The sequence below is a fragment of the Chinchilla lanigera genome, unplaced genomic scaffold (assembly GCF_000276665.1).
Source record: "Chinchilla lanigera isolate Chin_1 unplaced genomic scaffold, ChiLan1.0 scaffold00004, whole genome shotgun sequence".
Taxonomy (NCBI): domain Eukaryota; kingdom Metazoa; phylum Chordata; class Mammalia; order Rodentia; family Chinchillidae; genus Chinchilla; species Chinchilla lanigera.
Window position 1 is genome coordinate 11025888 of NW_004955405.1, and position 13422 is coordinate 11039309.

Here is a 13422-nt window from a genome sequence, read left to right on the forward strand (position 1 = left end):
GGGGGGGGGGCGCTGACCATGGTACTGAAAGAGAATAGCTCCTATTTGAAATCTTTCCCTCCACTTACTGGTTTAGAAAATTCGAGTGACAAGAGCAGGGCCCAGAGGAGCCTGGAGTAGCATCCTTAATGCGAACCACGCATTTTGGTCTCTCGGGTGGAGTTGTACGTGGTCCATCAGGTTACAGCCTGTTCATCCCTGCCAGCGCTTGCTAAAGCGAGAGACCTTACAAATGTAAACGCTGCAGTAGAAAATATTACATCTAGCAGGATATCTTGTCTCTCTGCTGAAAAACTGGCAGTCAAGTGCATAGCCTAGAAACAGATGCAGGAAAGGAGAAAGGGAAGTAAACCTGTATTGATGTTGAAAATATTCAGTATTTGTACAAGGAAAAGAAAATGAAAAGCTGATTTTAGCTTAAGTTTTCAGCTTCCGTCTTCCAACAGGTGTATTCTTTCACCCTCCCCTCACCTGCACTGCCTTGCTTTGCCTTTCTAAGGCTTTTTTTCTTCTTTTCTTTTCGAGGCAGGCTGTCTCGAGTCCTTAAGCATGTGCAGTTTCCCATCTCATCCACAGCTCCAGCTCTGCGTCCGGCAACCCCTTACCTGCAGCGTGAAGATTAAGAAGCAGGCACAGCGCAGGGAAGCCGACTGCTCTCCGCATAGTGTTTACATGGAGAGGTGGAGGAGAAACTCCGCCACGACCCCACTTCAGGCTGAGTGCCGGGAGAAAGAGCCACGGCCAGGGTCCTCCGGTCTCCGAACGCTTTCGCAGGTCCCCCGCTGGGGTTTGCAGAGCAGTCGGTCTGTGGCGCCCCCAGAAAGCAGCACCAGCTTCCTCTCCCTGAGAGCTGGGGAGAGAAAAAAAGAGTAGGAAGCGGGTGAGGGGAACGCGAGCGGGAGGGGTCGAGGTGCTGTGGCCGCGAAGGCTTGGCCTCGGGAACCCCCGCAGCGCGGCGGTGACAGTGCGGGGACCGCGCCAGCCCCAGAGCCGGGCAGTGCAGCCCAGCAGCAGCCAGACGCGCCGCAGCTACTGAGCATGCCCAGCGCCGGCCCTCCCGCGGCCCTGGAGTTTCAAATTGAGATTCCACCTCTCCGGGTCTTAGCGGCAGCTCCACGGGCGCAATCGCCACCGCAGGGGACTGCTTGGGGAGGTGATTTGGGACAAGAGTTGTCACTGTGGAGGTGGTAGGGACTGCAGAGGGAACAGATAGGGGTAGGGACAGACAAACCAGGGCAGGGAGCCAAAGGAATAAGTGTCAAGTGTGCCACCCACCCTCTCTCTTCTCCAAATCTTGATTTACAAGTGGGCGGAATTCACTGCTGGAAGTAGATGTGGGCCCACTGACCAGCTTCCCAGGACTGGACTACAGACCTGTAGGCTAGCCGAGCTTTCTGGAATGACTGAGGAAGCGTTCCCAGGGGCAGTCAACTTAGTGTAAGCAGTAACCGCACAGCCTGTGGGGCCCTTCTTCGGTCCCAGTGGCTCTCTTCTTTATTTCTGTTTCCCATTTGTCTAGCTCAGGACCTGTACATTGAAACTTTCTCCAAAATGAAGCCCAAATTGTATGACCACACTGATAAAAGTGAGACCAAATGCATTCAGCCCAGTGGAAAATGTCTCTAACACTGAAGCAAAAGTAGGGACACCTTTGTTTCATGGAAATAACTATATGTAGTCTCCATTTTTTCCGCTTCCCATCCTTGGCTTTCTGTGTCTTTAGGAAAGTCCTTATAGTCTTCATAACGTGTATGGCTTTTACGCCTCTGTTCATGTCTTTGAGCTGTGGTGATCCTTATTGATGTAGTCACTAATTACTCCCAGCCAGAAAGTCCCCCAAGCAGACTTCTCTCCTGTAACTATTCTGGGACCATGGGTGCTTCTGCCTTCTTCCTCACTGTCCGCACTTGCAACAGCACCAGGCTAAAATGGACAAAGGTCTAACCTTGGTCTCATTTTTCCAGGAAGTTCTGAGCTACTGTAGATTATAGGGATCCTTCTCTTCCACAACATTATTTTTAAGCATTGTCATGTAATTTTCTTTCAGGTAGTTCGTGTACATTTGGTACATTGTGCAGCTGCAGCCTCCTTGAGAACGTTTGCTTTATGCATTAATTCAAGATGAATAAAGTTGTTCCAGCCAAGTAAGAGACACTGATAATGAGATACATAACTCATTGAGTGCTTTCTTTCTCCATGTTCTGAGAATTGGAACAGCTAATGGGAAATAGACTCCCCACCAGAGCTTAAATTAGGCAGAATTTCACAGGAGCTGAGAGCTCAGGCAGTAGCAGCTATTTCTTTTACAATTTATTTCATCTCCAGCTCTGAGAGACAAGGCCATGGATTGTACTCTAGCAAGCAGAAGAAGAGAGGGATTAGTTAGATTTTTTGAGCTCTTCAGAAGGACTTTTCTCTTAAAAATATGGGGACATATGCATCTTCACTGTCAATAACTTCTCCACTTCCCCCCATGACGCAGCAGGCTGCATTTCTTTGGCCTTACCTTTTCATTTCAAACAAGCCTGGACTGCAACCACTCCCCATAGTTCAGATTTGCCCTTCCTCAGTTTCCTCTTTCCTGTATCACTTTCAAATACATCCAAAGAATTAATCCTGTTTGTTGCCTATCCTAACCTCTCCTTCAACAATGCAATTTGACCTCCATTATCTCAGAGACTAGACAACGTTATTCACTTATTATCCCAACTGCCTAGAGCAGTTATGGCAAGCCTATGGCACATGTACCACAGTGGGCACACAGAGCCTTCTCTGTTGGCATGCAAGCCAAGTTGCTCCAGCATCTTCCTAGCAGCCTACCATTGGATATTTAGGCTTAATCATGGTGTTGGCACTTTCCAGTAAACAATGGGCTTTGGGTTGCAGTTTGGGCACCTAGACTCTAAAAGTTTCCCTGTCCCTGGCCTTGAGCAACCCTGGGCACAATATGTATTCTTAACAATGAATAAATGAAAAGCAACTGTTTGACAAAACTGGCAGTTAACCTGGTTATTCAAAGTTCTTATTAAATAGACCTTTGAGATGATGTTTTTAACTGTACTTAGGGTTTAGAGGAGTAACTCCCTTCCCACCTACCAACAGTGCCAAAGCTTTTGCAGGGTTGGGAGTTGGGAAGAAATAACTGCAGCCCACTTATAAATGATGCATTTCTCTTACTTCCTCCCTTCTTGAAATAATTAATTTCCAACTTAAATGAGTTTCTAAGAAGAAAATGCAGTTATGGTTAATGAAACAATACTGTAGTAATGCCCCTGAGTCCCCTGCTTTCCCATAGATAAGTCCAATAATTATTTTCAGTCAGAGGATTTAAAATTTAAATTAATATAATTGGCTGTTATTTTGCCTCCAAGTAGGCTTCTAGTTATATATTTTGCCCAGGGCTATAAGTAGCTGAATTATTAAACTGTGCATGGAAGTATCTTTAACTGTGAAACTTTCCCATTTTCAGTTTGACTAGATGTACTACTAGAATAGTTCAACAGAGTAAAAATAACCTTGAGTGAGCTGGACATTCATTACTAATTTACATGAAACAGATACAGGAGCAAAAAATTCATATTCATAGATAAGTTGATTGAATAGCATACTTCCAGTGGGCTGAATCATATATGTGTGAAGTCAAAGAAAAAGAAGTGAATTGGTCAATTAGCAAAATAGCTAAACCCTTAACTCTTTCAGAAGTATTATGTAAATTCAAGAATGCTTTTTTTCTTTGCTTGTGGTCTCATAGTATGGAATGCGATTTTGTGTTTAGAGTGGAAGTTTGGTTAAAACACAACACCAGGATTCTAAAGATCTGGCTCCAATGTAAAGAATTATGGAAATTAGTGTAACTCAATCATGCAAATTAATACTGTCCTACACAGCTATGTCTTTGAAAAAATCACAATTTAAAAGACAAGTAGAAAATTAATATTATATGGTTGTCTGTCTCAGAAGATGAATAATCTCTATCTTGGGAAATAAAGGGAAAGGCATTTCAGAGCCTGCTCTCAAAGCAGATGTAACCACTACAAACCACCACATTCATTAGTCTACAAATGAATGAAAAGTATTCACATAGGTTAACATTTCTTAGGCCCCTTTAAGTTGAGACATCAGATCATTGGCTGTTAGAACTTCCTATGGTTATTTGTGTTTGTATTATTTGAATATAATGATGAGTAACATTGATTGCTTCCTACACTCCAGGCTATGATCTAAGCAAATGGATGTGCCATTTAAACCTTTTCTATTTCTATAGAGCACTATAATGATTCCATTTTAGAGATGAGACAATTAAGTCATAGAGAAGTAACCTGACCCAAAATCAAGCAGTAAGCCATCAACCAAAACGTAAGTTGATAGAGTTAGGATGTACATGGAATAATTTGATACCAAAGCACTATGATACACTATCTCTCATAATGCACAACCACACACAGACACTTACATGCACACACATTTGTTCAGCTGAATCGGGTATTGAAATCACAGTCAGAGGGGCTGGGGATTTAGCTCAGCGGCAAAACGCCTGCCTGGCAAGCGCAACGTCGTGAGTTTGGTTCCCGGTACCGGAGAAAAACCAAAAAAAAAAAAAGAAAATACTGAAATCACAGTCAGAGCATGTGTTGCTAAGCTCCACCTGCACTAAAAATGCTCTGAGAAACACCCTGAAGAAGATTGTCTCCAGAAAAATGAGACCCTGCCTGTGGCAATAGACAGTTGGCTGTAGCACCTAAGGAACAAAGGCAGACTATAAGCAAAATCATGTTTAGAAGAATATGTTAGAAGGATGCTTAAGGTAGAATGGAAGAAATGTATTTCTCTATGGAGGAGGGGGCAGAAGTTGAGATAGGTACCAGGCAAGATGGTGTTATTGGAGAATGGGGAGGAAAAGCACTAAAATTTGCAAAATGCACAGTGTCATGTGAACTCTCATGAGAGCTCTGATTATTTTCCTTTGGGGATGGAAGAGATGACTGAAGCTCAGTGAGGTATAATCTAACCGAATTCATCCACCAATAAATAGTAACACTGGTATTTGAACTCAGGTCTGGTGCCTGCTAGAACTACGCTGTTAGCAACTGCATTATAATGACTCCCTGCTTAATGATAGATCTTACTTCCATTATTCAGCCATAAGGAAGAATACAGTCTTATCATTTCCAGCAAAATGGATAGGACTCAGGTACATTATGCTAAGTGAAATAAGCCAGACACAGAGAAGTGCCTCATGTTCACTCTCACATGTGGAAGGTACAAAATGTCAACCTGAATGAAGAGCAATTAGAAGAGGTTTGGAAGGGTGGTGGGGAGGGAGGATAAAGAGAGTTTGGATTTGATCAGTACACTCTGAACCCACATGTTGAAATATCACATTAAACCCATTCACATGTACAATTAGTACATGTTAATAAAAAATAAAAATGTAACAAAGGAAAATGGCAAAAACTTCAGAAAATAGTGGAATCATTAGAGTGTATTAATAAAATTTAAAAGTATGATATAAGAAACATAAATAAAAGCAGACTTTTCTGGGAACAGTGGCACATACCTGTAATCCCAGTGCTCATGAGACAGGAGGATGGCTAGCTCAAGGCCAGTTGAGGTTAAATAGTAAGTTCAAAGCCAGCCTGTACTACATAATGAGATTCTGTCTCAAAAATAGAAACAAAAATTAAAAAACACAAACAGTAACAGACTTCAAGGTGAATAACAGTTATATTTTATTTTATTTTATTTTATTTATTTATTTTTTTTTTTTTTTTGGTTTTTCTCCGGTACCGGGAACCGAACTCACGACCTTGCGCTTGCCAGGCAGGCGCTTTTGCCGCTGAGCTAAATCCCCAGCCCCAACAGTTATATTTTATAATTTACCATAACTGTGGTTTTCTCTCTCTCTCTCTCTCTTTTTTTTTTTTTTTTTTTTGGTACCTGGAATTCAACTCACAACCTTGTGCTGGCCAGGCAGGCACTGTGCCATTGAGGTATATCCCTGGCCCCCTATAATGGAAGTTTTGTTAAGATTTATTTATTTGTGGCATTTGATTCACACACACACAAAGGCAGTGGTGTATATCTAAGAAACAAAATTTAAACACTTACAACAAGCCAGATAATTTTTTTGTATACATGTATGAATTACACTGTCCTAGTAAAATATAGTGTATCAAAAACAGTGTTTTGGTTTGGATAAAAAATATTCCTCCAAAGTATCATACGTTCAGCAGCAGGCTTTTGGAAGTTGATTAGATCATGAGGACACTAACCTCATGAATGGATTACTGTGCTGTTATGAGATAAGGCCTAGCTGGAGGAAGTTTATCACTGGCGGCAGGACTTTGGGATGTGTCTTGTCTCCAGCTTCTTCTCTGGCTGTTTCCATCTCTGGGCTCCCTGCCTGCCATGGGGCAAACAACTTTCCCCTGCCATGCCCTCTGCTATATTTCACTTTGGAGCCAACCAACCATGGACTGAAACCTCTGAAACCATCAACCAAAGTAAACTTTTCCTTCTGTCACTTACCTTTCTTATATTTGGTCTCAGAGACAAAGAGCTGACTGATACGGCAGAGAGGCTATACACACCTCTAAATTCTGCTATTGGTTCTCATTCAAATTTTATTTCAAATGAGGTACAAATTTTCCCCAATGTTAGCTAACCCATGGTAGCAGCACACTGTACTGTCATGTACTGTAAAGGTCAGATTCATCCAAGATGTTGGTAATAGATTTATTGCAAACCGCTGACTCTCCAGCATTAGCTCTCTGTACATCCCAAGACATTAATCAGGCTGCACTTATACCATCCGTCATCCTGAGTGGCACACAGATGTGAGAGCCCTGGATATAGCTTATGCCAGCTACTCAGGGCCATTCAAATACATTTTCCACAAAAATGGGGCCATTCTTTTAGATTTCCTTGAATGAGACCACTTTGGAATGACTTGTTCACCCAATAGCCTGGAACACTAAGAATATTTAGAGAAGAGCATTATGGCATGAATAAATCATTTCATCTGACACCATTTCAGTTGCATGTCTCTCTCCTGTAACTACAATATGATCTAAAAGAACATCTCTCAAATGTAGGCCTCTATGCCTCTCTCACTGACTGCTCAACCTTTTAAACTAAAAGTCAGTGTTTGATGCTTTTCTCTTTCTTACACTTCCTTCTTTCCCGAATTCTCACAGCTGTGTGTCTACAGTAGAAAAGTTTCTGGTTTATCAGTCTATGGTTTTGTTTTGATAAAGAGGTATTTTCAGAAAAAATATTCTGTTAACCACCGGTACCTTTATAAAATGGAAAAGAAAGAAGAAATGTTACGAAAAAATGTCTACTAACTATAACAGAACCACTAATATACCCAGTCAACCAAACAATTGTCTGTGTATAATTGTGATTCATTCATTAAAAACCCACTTGATCTGGGGTATTGTTAATGTCTTTTTCAGTGAATATATCAGGAAATATGATTTTAAGTCAAGTTATAATAGGATATGCTGTATTACATACATTCTAAAGCAGTGGAATAACTGCTGATATTTTATTGATCTATCATTTGATTTAAAACAATTACTCAAATACACACTGAATATGTATATTAAGCCAGGAAGTATTTTAAGTACTTGAGATACATTGCTGATCAAAGTAGACTAACATTTCTGTCCTCATAGAGGTTATGTTCTTAGTGAAATAAACACACACTTAGCAGTGAATACATGAAATAAGTAAATTATAGTAAATTATATAGTGGAGTAGAAGTTGATGACTACTACAGAAAAGAAAAGACAGAGGAAGAGGGATTAGGAGTATGAAGTTGAGAGGAGAGTGTGAGTGTCAGGAGTTCGCAGAATGAAATAAGTTCCTAAGTGGAGCCATGTGTAAAAAGTGAACATGGAGCAGAAACTTGAAGTTGATGAATGAGTTATCAAGACCGGTACCTGTGTAAAGAACTTGCTGGGCAAATGGAGCAGAAACAGTAAAGGCTCCTGTTATTCCACAGATAGCCACACCAATCAGGGGAAAATCTCACACTACATCAGAAATAACTCTAGCAACATTGCAAATGTATGAAATACGTGAAGTGAAATCCAACTGTCAAAATAGAAAGTTAGACTAAAGAAATGTTTCTCCACCAGACATTTTCATCAATTTGTTTAGTTGATTTCAAGTTCCAATAACATCGCTGTGAAAAACAACAAAACTGTTAATGAGACAGAAATGTAACTACCTGAGGCCAATGTACCCACTCAGAATTCTACTCTTTATTGTATATTTTGGTGTAAAATAAAATCCTTATTAACTTAGAAATGTGCATGATTTATTTTCATAAATAGGTAATGCTCTTATCAGTTTAAAAAACTTAGAGAGAAAAAGTTTGTGTGCTGCCCTCATATAAAAAGTCAATATGATGTATTATTGATGATAAGACTAAGAAGAAAAAGAAGAGAAAATATTTGGCAAGCATATTTTTTGTGTTCTCTGCCTCTTGTTTGGTAAATGGCATCAGAATATTTGGATTAGACGTGGTTCAAATGCTGGAGAATAACAGTTTTACAAGTTCTTTGCATCTTAGAATAGTCCAAGTATGTAATTTTGATGTGGCACTAGTTTGGGATATGAAAAAGGTAATTTCATTTTGTTTTTCAATAAAATCTTTCTTGTATTCAGTTCCATGTGGTAGGTACCAACTCAAATACTACTTTGTTTTTAACATAAATGAAGAGAAATGTAAACTATCCTTCCTGCAAAAGAGTCATCTGGAACCTCTCATCTTAGAATTCTCTACTTAAGAAAACAAAGTAAGCAATCCAGTCACTATTTGAGTTCAGATCTTAAATTAAAATCATATTTAATATTAGGTCTGTGATTAAAGTGATGATGACAGAGATGGGAAATGTACTCCTTTCAAAACCAAATACTCTTACAGAAATGGAAATAAACTTAACTATTTTTGAATCAACCATGGACAATATATATAAGTCTACCATGAACTATTTCTAGAAAGTGAGAAAAATTTCTCACTTTCTAGTGAGAATTTCTCTAGTGGGAATTTCTCCTTCTCAATTAATTGCCTTCAGTCTAAAGTTAGACATTTTTCATTACAAAAGTAATTTAGATTAGTATTTTCTGTATTGCACAGTGGACTAAAATAAAATAAAATAAAATAAAACATGCCCATAGAGTCTGTCAACTGGTGATAAACACAGTTGACATTTTTGTATAACTAAGCTAACCTGACCTAAGGCCTGGGGATACATGTATCTTTGAAGGCTTCTACATACTATTATTAACATTATTTTTAAATTGCTGACATCATACTACGGATCTGAAAACTAATTCTTTACCCAATAGTACTGTGAAAACATAATGTCATGTCATTTAAGATGTTCACAGCCATATTTTAAATTATTGCATGCATATGCAATTGTTAAAATGTTGCATACATAAGCATATTTTAAATTATTATATACAGCATTCTGCTGTTGACTTTATTTTTTAGAGCTCTTTCTAAATTAATGCAAATTACTTTAGGAGAGAAAAGAGAGACATTCAGGTAACACTCTTCTAAAATATTTTAAAATATATATTGAAGAATATAAAAAGGTAAATTTTTTGCAGTGTGACAGTTCTAGTGCTGGTGAAGTCATCTTCCTATTTAAAGCAGAAATTCTAACCTTCAAATCCAGACAGCACAGGATATCAGGAATTCTAACAAATTAAGAATTACTTGGGCTGGGGATTTAGCTCAGCGGCACAGCGCCTGCCTGGCAAGCGCAAGGTTGTGCGTTTGATTCCCGGTACTGGAAACGCGCCCCCCCCACCAAAAAAAAAAGAATTACTAAATGTATGTATATGCTCCAATCAGGACCTGCTTGCTTTAGGAATAATGGCTAAAATGTCAGATGAATAAAGAGTTTTTGTTCTTCTTTTCATTGTCCTTGCATAACTCAGTTGATTAACACCAAAATATTTATAAAAACTATTGAATCAAAAAGATCATAGAAATGAATTGCATAAATAGGAGTTCCAAGTGATTTGCTCTTTCCTTTCTTCTAAAAATAGTTTTCTTCATTTCTGGCTATTTTTTTACTTTAAAACAAACAAAAAAGTCTAATTATACAGCAGCACCCTTATCTTTGTTCTTTTCCTCCTTTAATAACTATTGACTTTTTAGTTTATCATTCCTAATCATGTCTATAAACTTTGTTATAAACCTCCACAAACAATAGGCAGTGATATTTTATTTTGAAATGCACTAACTGGTATTATATCCTGTAAAGCTAAATTGCCTCCACTTTCTCTCTTATTACCAACTATTATTTTAGGTATTGGTCATTGAACCCTGGGATTGGGACATGCTGGACAAGTGTTCTGCCACTGAGATAAATTCCCAGCCCATTTAAGAAAAATATTCTGGAATATATTCTTTATTTTAAATTTTAGTGTATTAGTACATGTGCATAGTATGTAATATTTGTATTCCTTCTGGGAAGTCGGTACAAGCACATAACACATCTTAATTCCTTTTTTCATCCCTTCCTTCTATCTCTGCCCCCTCCACCCCACCTCATGATTCCCACTTCCTCCTCCTCCTCCTTCTCCTCTTCCTCCTCCTCCTCCTTCTTCTTTTTTGATACATGTCTGCAGCACAAAATTCTTACATTCCTTATGTGGGGTTGGTATGATAGTGCAAGAGAGACTGCATTTTTCTGTTTTTAACTCCATATTAAAAGTCACTTAAAGTTTACTTAAACTGTTCTTGACCTCCACTTTTTACCCCTTTGCCTTGGTTAGTTATCAACACACTTAAAGGAGAGCAGAGTCATAAGATGGGAACAGAACAAACAGGAAAAATTGGGAAGTGGACTAAATGTTAAACTGCAATGGTCATTTGGAGTTCCACTGTCTGGCCTTCTGGGAGTAGCAAACTTCATGGAAATTGTGTAACATTCTTGGAAGATTCTCTGAGATGAGGTAATGGTTACTGTGGAAGCCTAAAATGTGCTTAAACCAAAGGTGAGACTCAGATGGGGCAGACATTTTCTATGGCTCCTGGTTAGAGACTGTCCGTCAGCAGGCTCAATAAAGCTTTGTTAGTTACTGCCTTTTCAGTTTTCTTGTGAGTGCCTTTCTTGCTGAACTCTCTTGCTGTATCAGGTATATGTACATAACACATCTTAATTCCTTTTTCATCCCCTTTCCTTCCATCTCTGCTCCTTCCACCGCACCTCTTGATTCCCCTTCCTTCCTCTTTTTTGTTTTTCAGTACAGGTCTTCAGTACATAATGCTTCCATTCCTTGTGTGGAGTTGGTACATGCACATGACACGTCTTAATTCCTTTTTCATCCCCTCTCCCTTCCCTCCATCTCTTGATCCCTTTCTACTTTGAAAATGGTCTATCTCCCTACTTCTTACTATCTTTTGCTTTTACTCTCATTTTCTCATGTAACAGAAACCATGTGATATTTAAGCTTCTGTACATTCTTACACGTTTTTCCAAGAACGTTTATCATAGTTTCTCTAAAGTGCACACATAAAAGTTAAATTCCTTCTTCATAGACTATAACCAACTTTACCTCAACCCTCAAATTTCTCAACTGTGCTATATGGCGTTGATACCAATTTGCATTCTCTTTTTAATTTTTTTTCCAATTTGCATTCTGAAGAATATACAGCATACCAGTTTTCCTTTAGTGTCACCCCCCAACACACATATCAGACATACTCATCATTTAGCCAATTGATGCACATTAAGATGTATCTCATTTAAAAGCACATCTTTATTGGTTAATAATAAAATATATTTGTAAATATTCACTGGTCCCTAGTGCTTCCTAGTCTGAGAATTATGTTTTTACACCTTTTGCCTATTTATCTTCAGGTTGTTCTAATTAATGCATAGAAGTTATCCATATGCTGTAGCATGTAGATACTAAGCCTTTTATTGTTGTAATAGTTATTAACATATGAACTGTACACATTAATGGCTATCACCGTGGCTTTTTCCTCAGTGCATATACTCTGTTCCATTGGTGTCTGTTTCTTTTCTTTACCCTCTTCTGCCCCTACCACTCCTCTCTCCCTGGTCTTTTTCTCAGTCCTTAATTGTCCCTTTTCTACTTTCAGGTCACCTTTGGGTTTTGTGGTTTTGTTTTGTTTTCAGTTTCCACATGTGAGACAAAATATGTGATACTTGTCTCTCCATGTCTGACTTATGTAGCTTAACATGATGTTTTGCAGTTCTATCCATTTCCTGCAAATGACAGGGTTTCATTCTTTATGATTGAATAATATTCCATTGTGTATATATATATACCATATTTTCAAAGGGTTGGTATCAAGCCTTTGATTTTTATTTATGTTACAAAACTTCTCTAATTATATTATTTTTCTTTTCATTTTTATGATAGTTTTGATCAACAATCTTAATTTGATATAATAATATGTGCCAATAAGTCTGGACAAATATTGTTCAATTTTGTTTATCTATCACACTTCACAGAATTTTGCTTTCTTGACTGTTTAATTTTTATTTTTGTTTTGTTTTTTGAGACACAGTCTTGGTACACATTTCAGGTTGGCCTTGAACTATGTAGTTCAGGCTGGCCTCAGATTCACAGTGATCCTCCTTCCTCAGCCTCTTGAGTGCTGAGATAAAGGTGCACATCACCACACCTGGCAACATTTTTACTTTTAATTTCAAAGAGTTCTCCTTTTCTTATTATTATACATGTTTTGTTTGATTTGGGTAATAATTTACTCTTTTTTCTAGCTTTTCAAGGTAGAAGACTAAATCTTTGATATATGTTTTTTAAAAAAGAATTTAATGCTATAAATTTCCATGTGATCTCTGTTTTAGCTGATTCCCCTCTATTTTTTTCATTTTTATTCAGCTTGAATGAAATTTCTTACATAATTTTCTTTTCAACTAATAGATTATTCAGAAATGCATGGTTTAATTTCCAAATATTTGAGAATTTTCCAGATATGGTTCAATTATTATTCTCTAATTTTAGTCCACTGTATTTTGACAGTACATGTCATGTGATCTATCTTTTTAAGCATGCTAAAGACTATTTTATTTTAGAAAGTAGTCTAGTCTGGATAGTGCTCACGTGCTCTTAGGAAAACCTTGTGCATTTTGTATTATGTGCTGTATTCTAGAAATGTCAACTAGATCAAGTGATTTCATTATGTTATCCAGGTTTTCTATCTCTAGATACTTCTTCTTGGTCTACTTGTTCTATTGGTTACTGAGGGATGAAATTCTGTGAGTATATAAGTAGAACTACTTTTCCTCTTAGTTCGTCACAAATTTGTTCCATGTATTATGAAGACTTCTCCTTCTCTCTCTCTCCCTCTTTCTCTCTCTCTCTTTCCCTGTCTCTCTCTCTCTCTCTCTCTCTCTCTCT

At 38.2% G+C, this 13422-nt stretch overlaps 1 protein-coding gene across 1 annotated transcript in view; it reads right to left on the reverse strand.

Moving 5' to 3' along the window:
• The window catches only part of Ptprr (protein tyrosine phosphatase, receptor type, R), a 366148-nt gene that overhangs the window by 258340 nt on the left and 94386 nt on the right, over positions 1-13422 (reverse strand). Inside the window, exon 4 of the mRNA XM_005374316.2 lies at positions 606-850. Within this exon, the coding sequence (XP_005374373.2) occupies positions 606-850 (245 nt within the window). The remainder of the gene's footprint in view (positions 1-605; positions 851-13422) is intronic.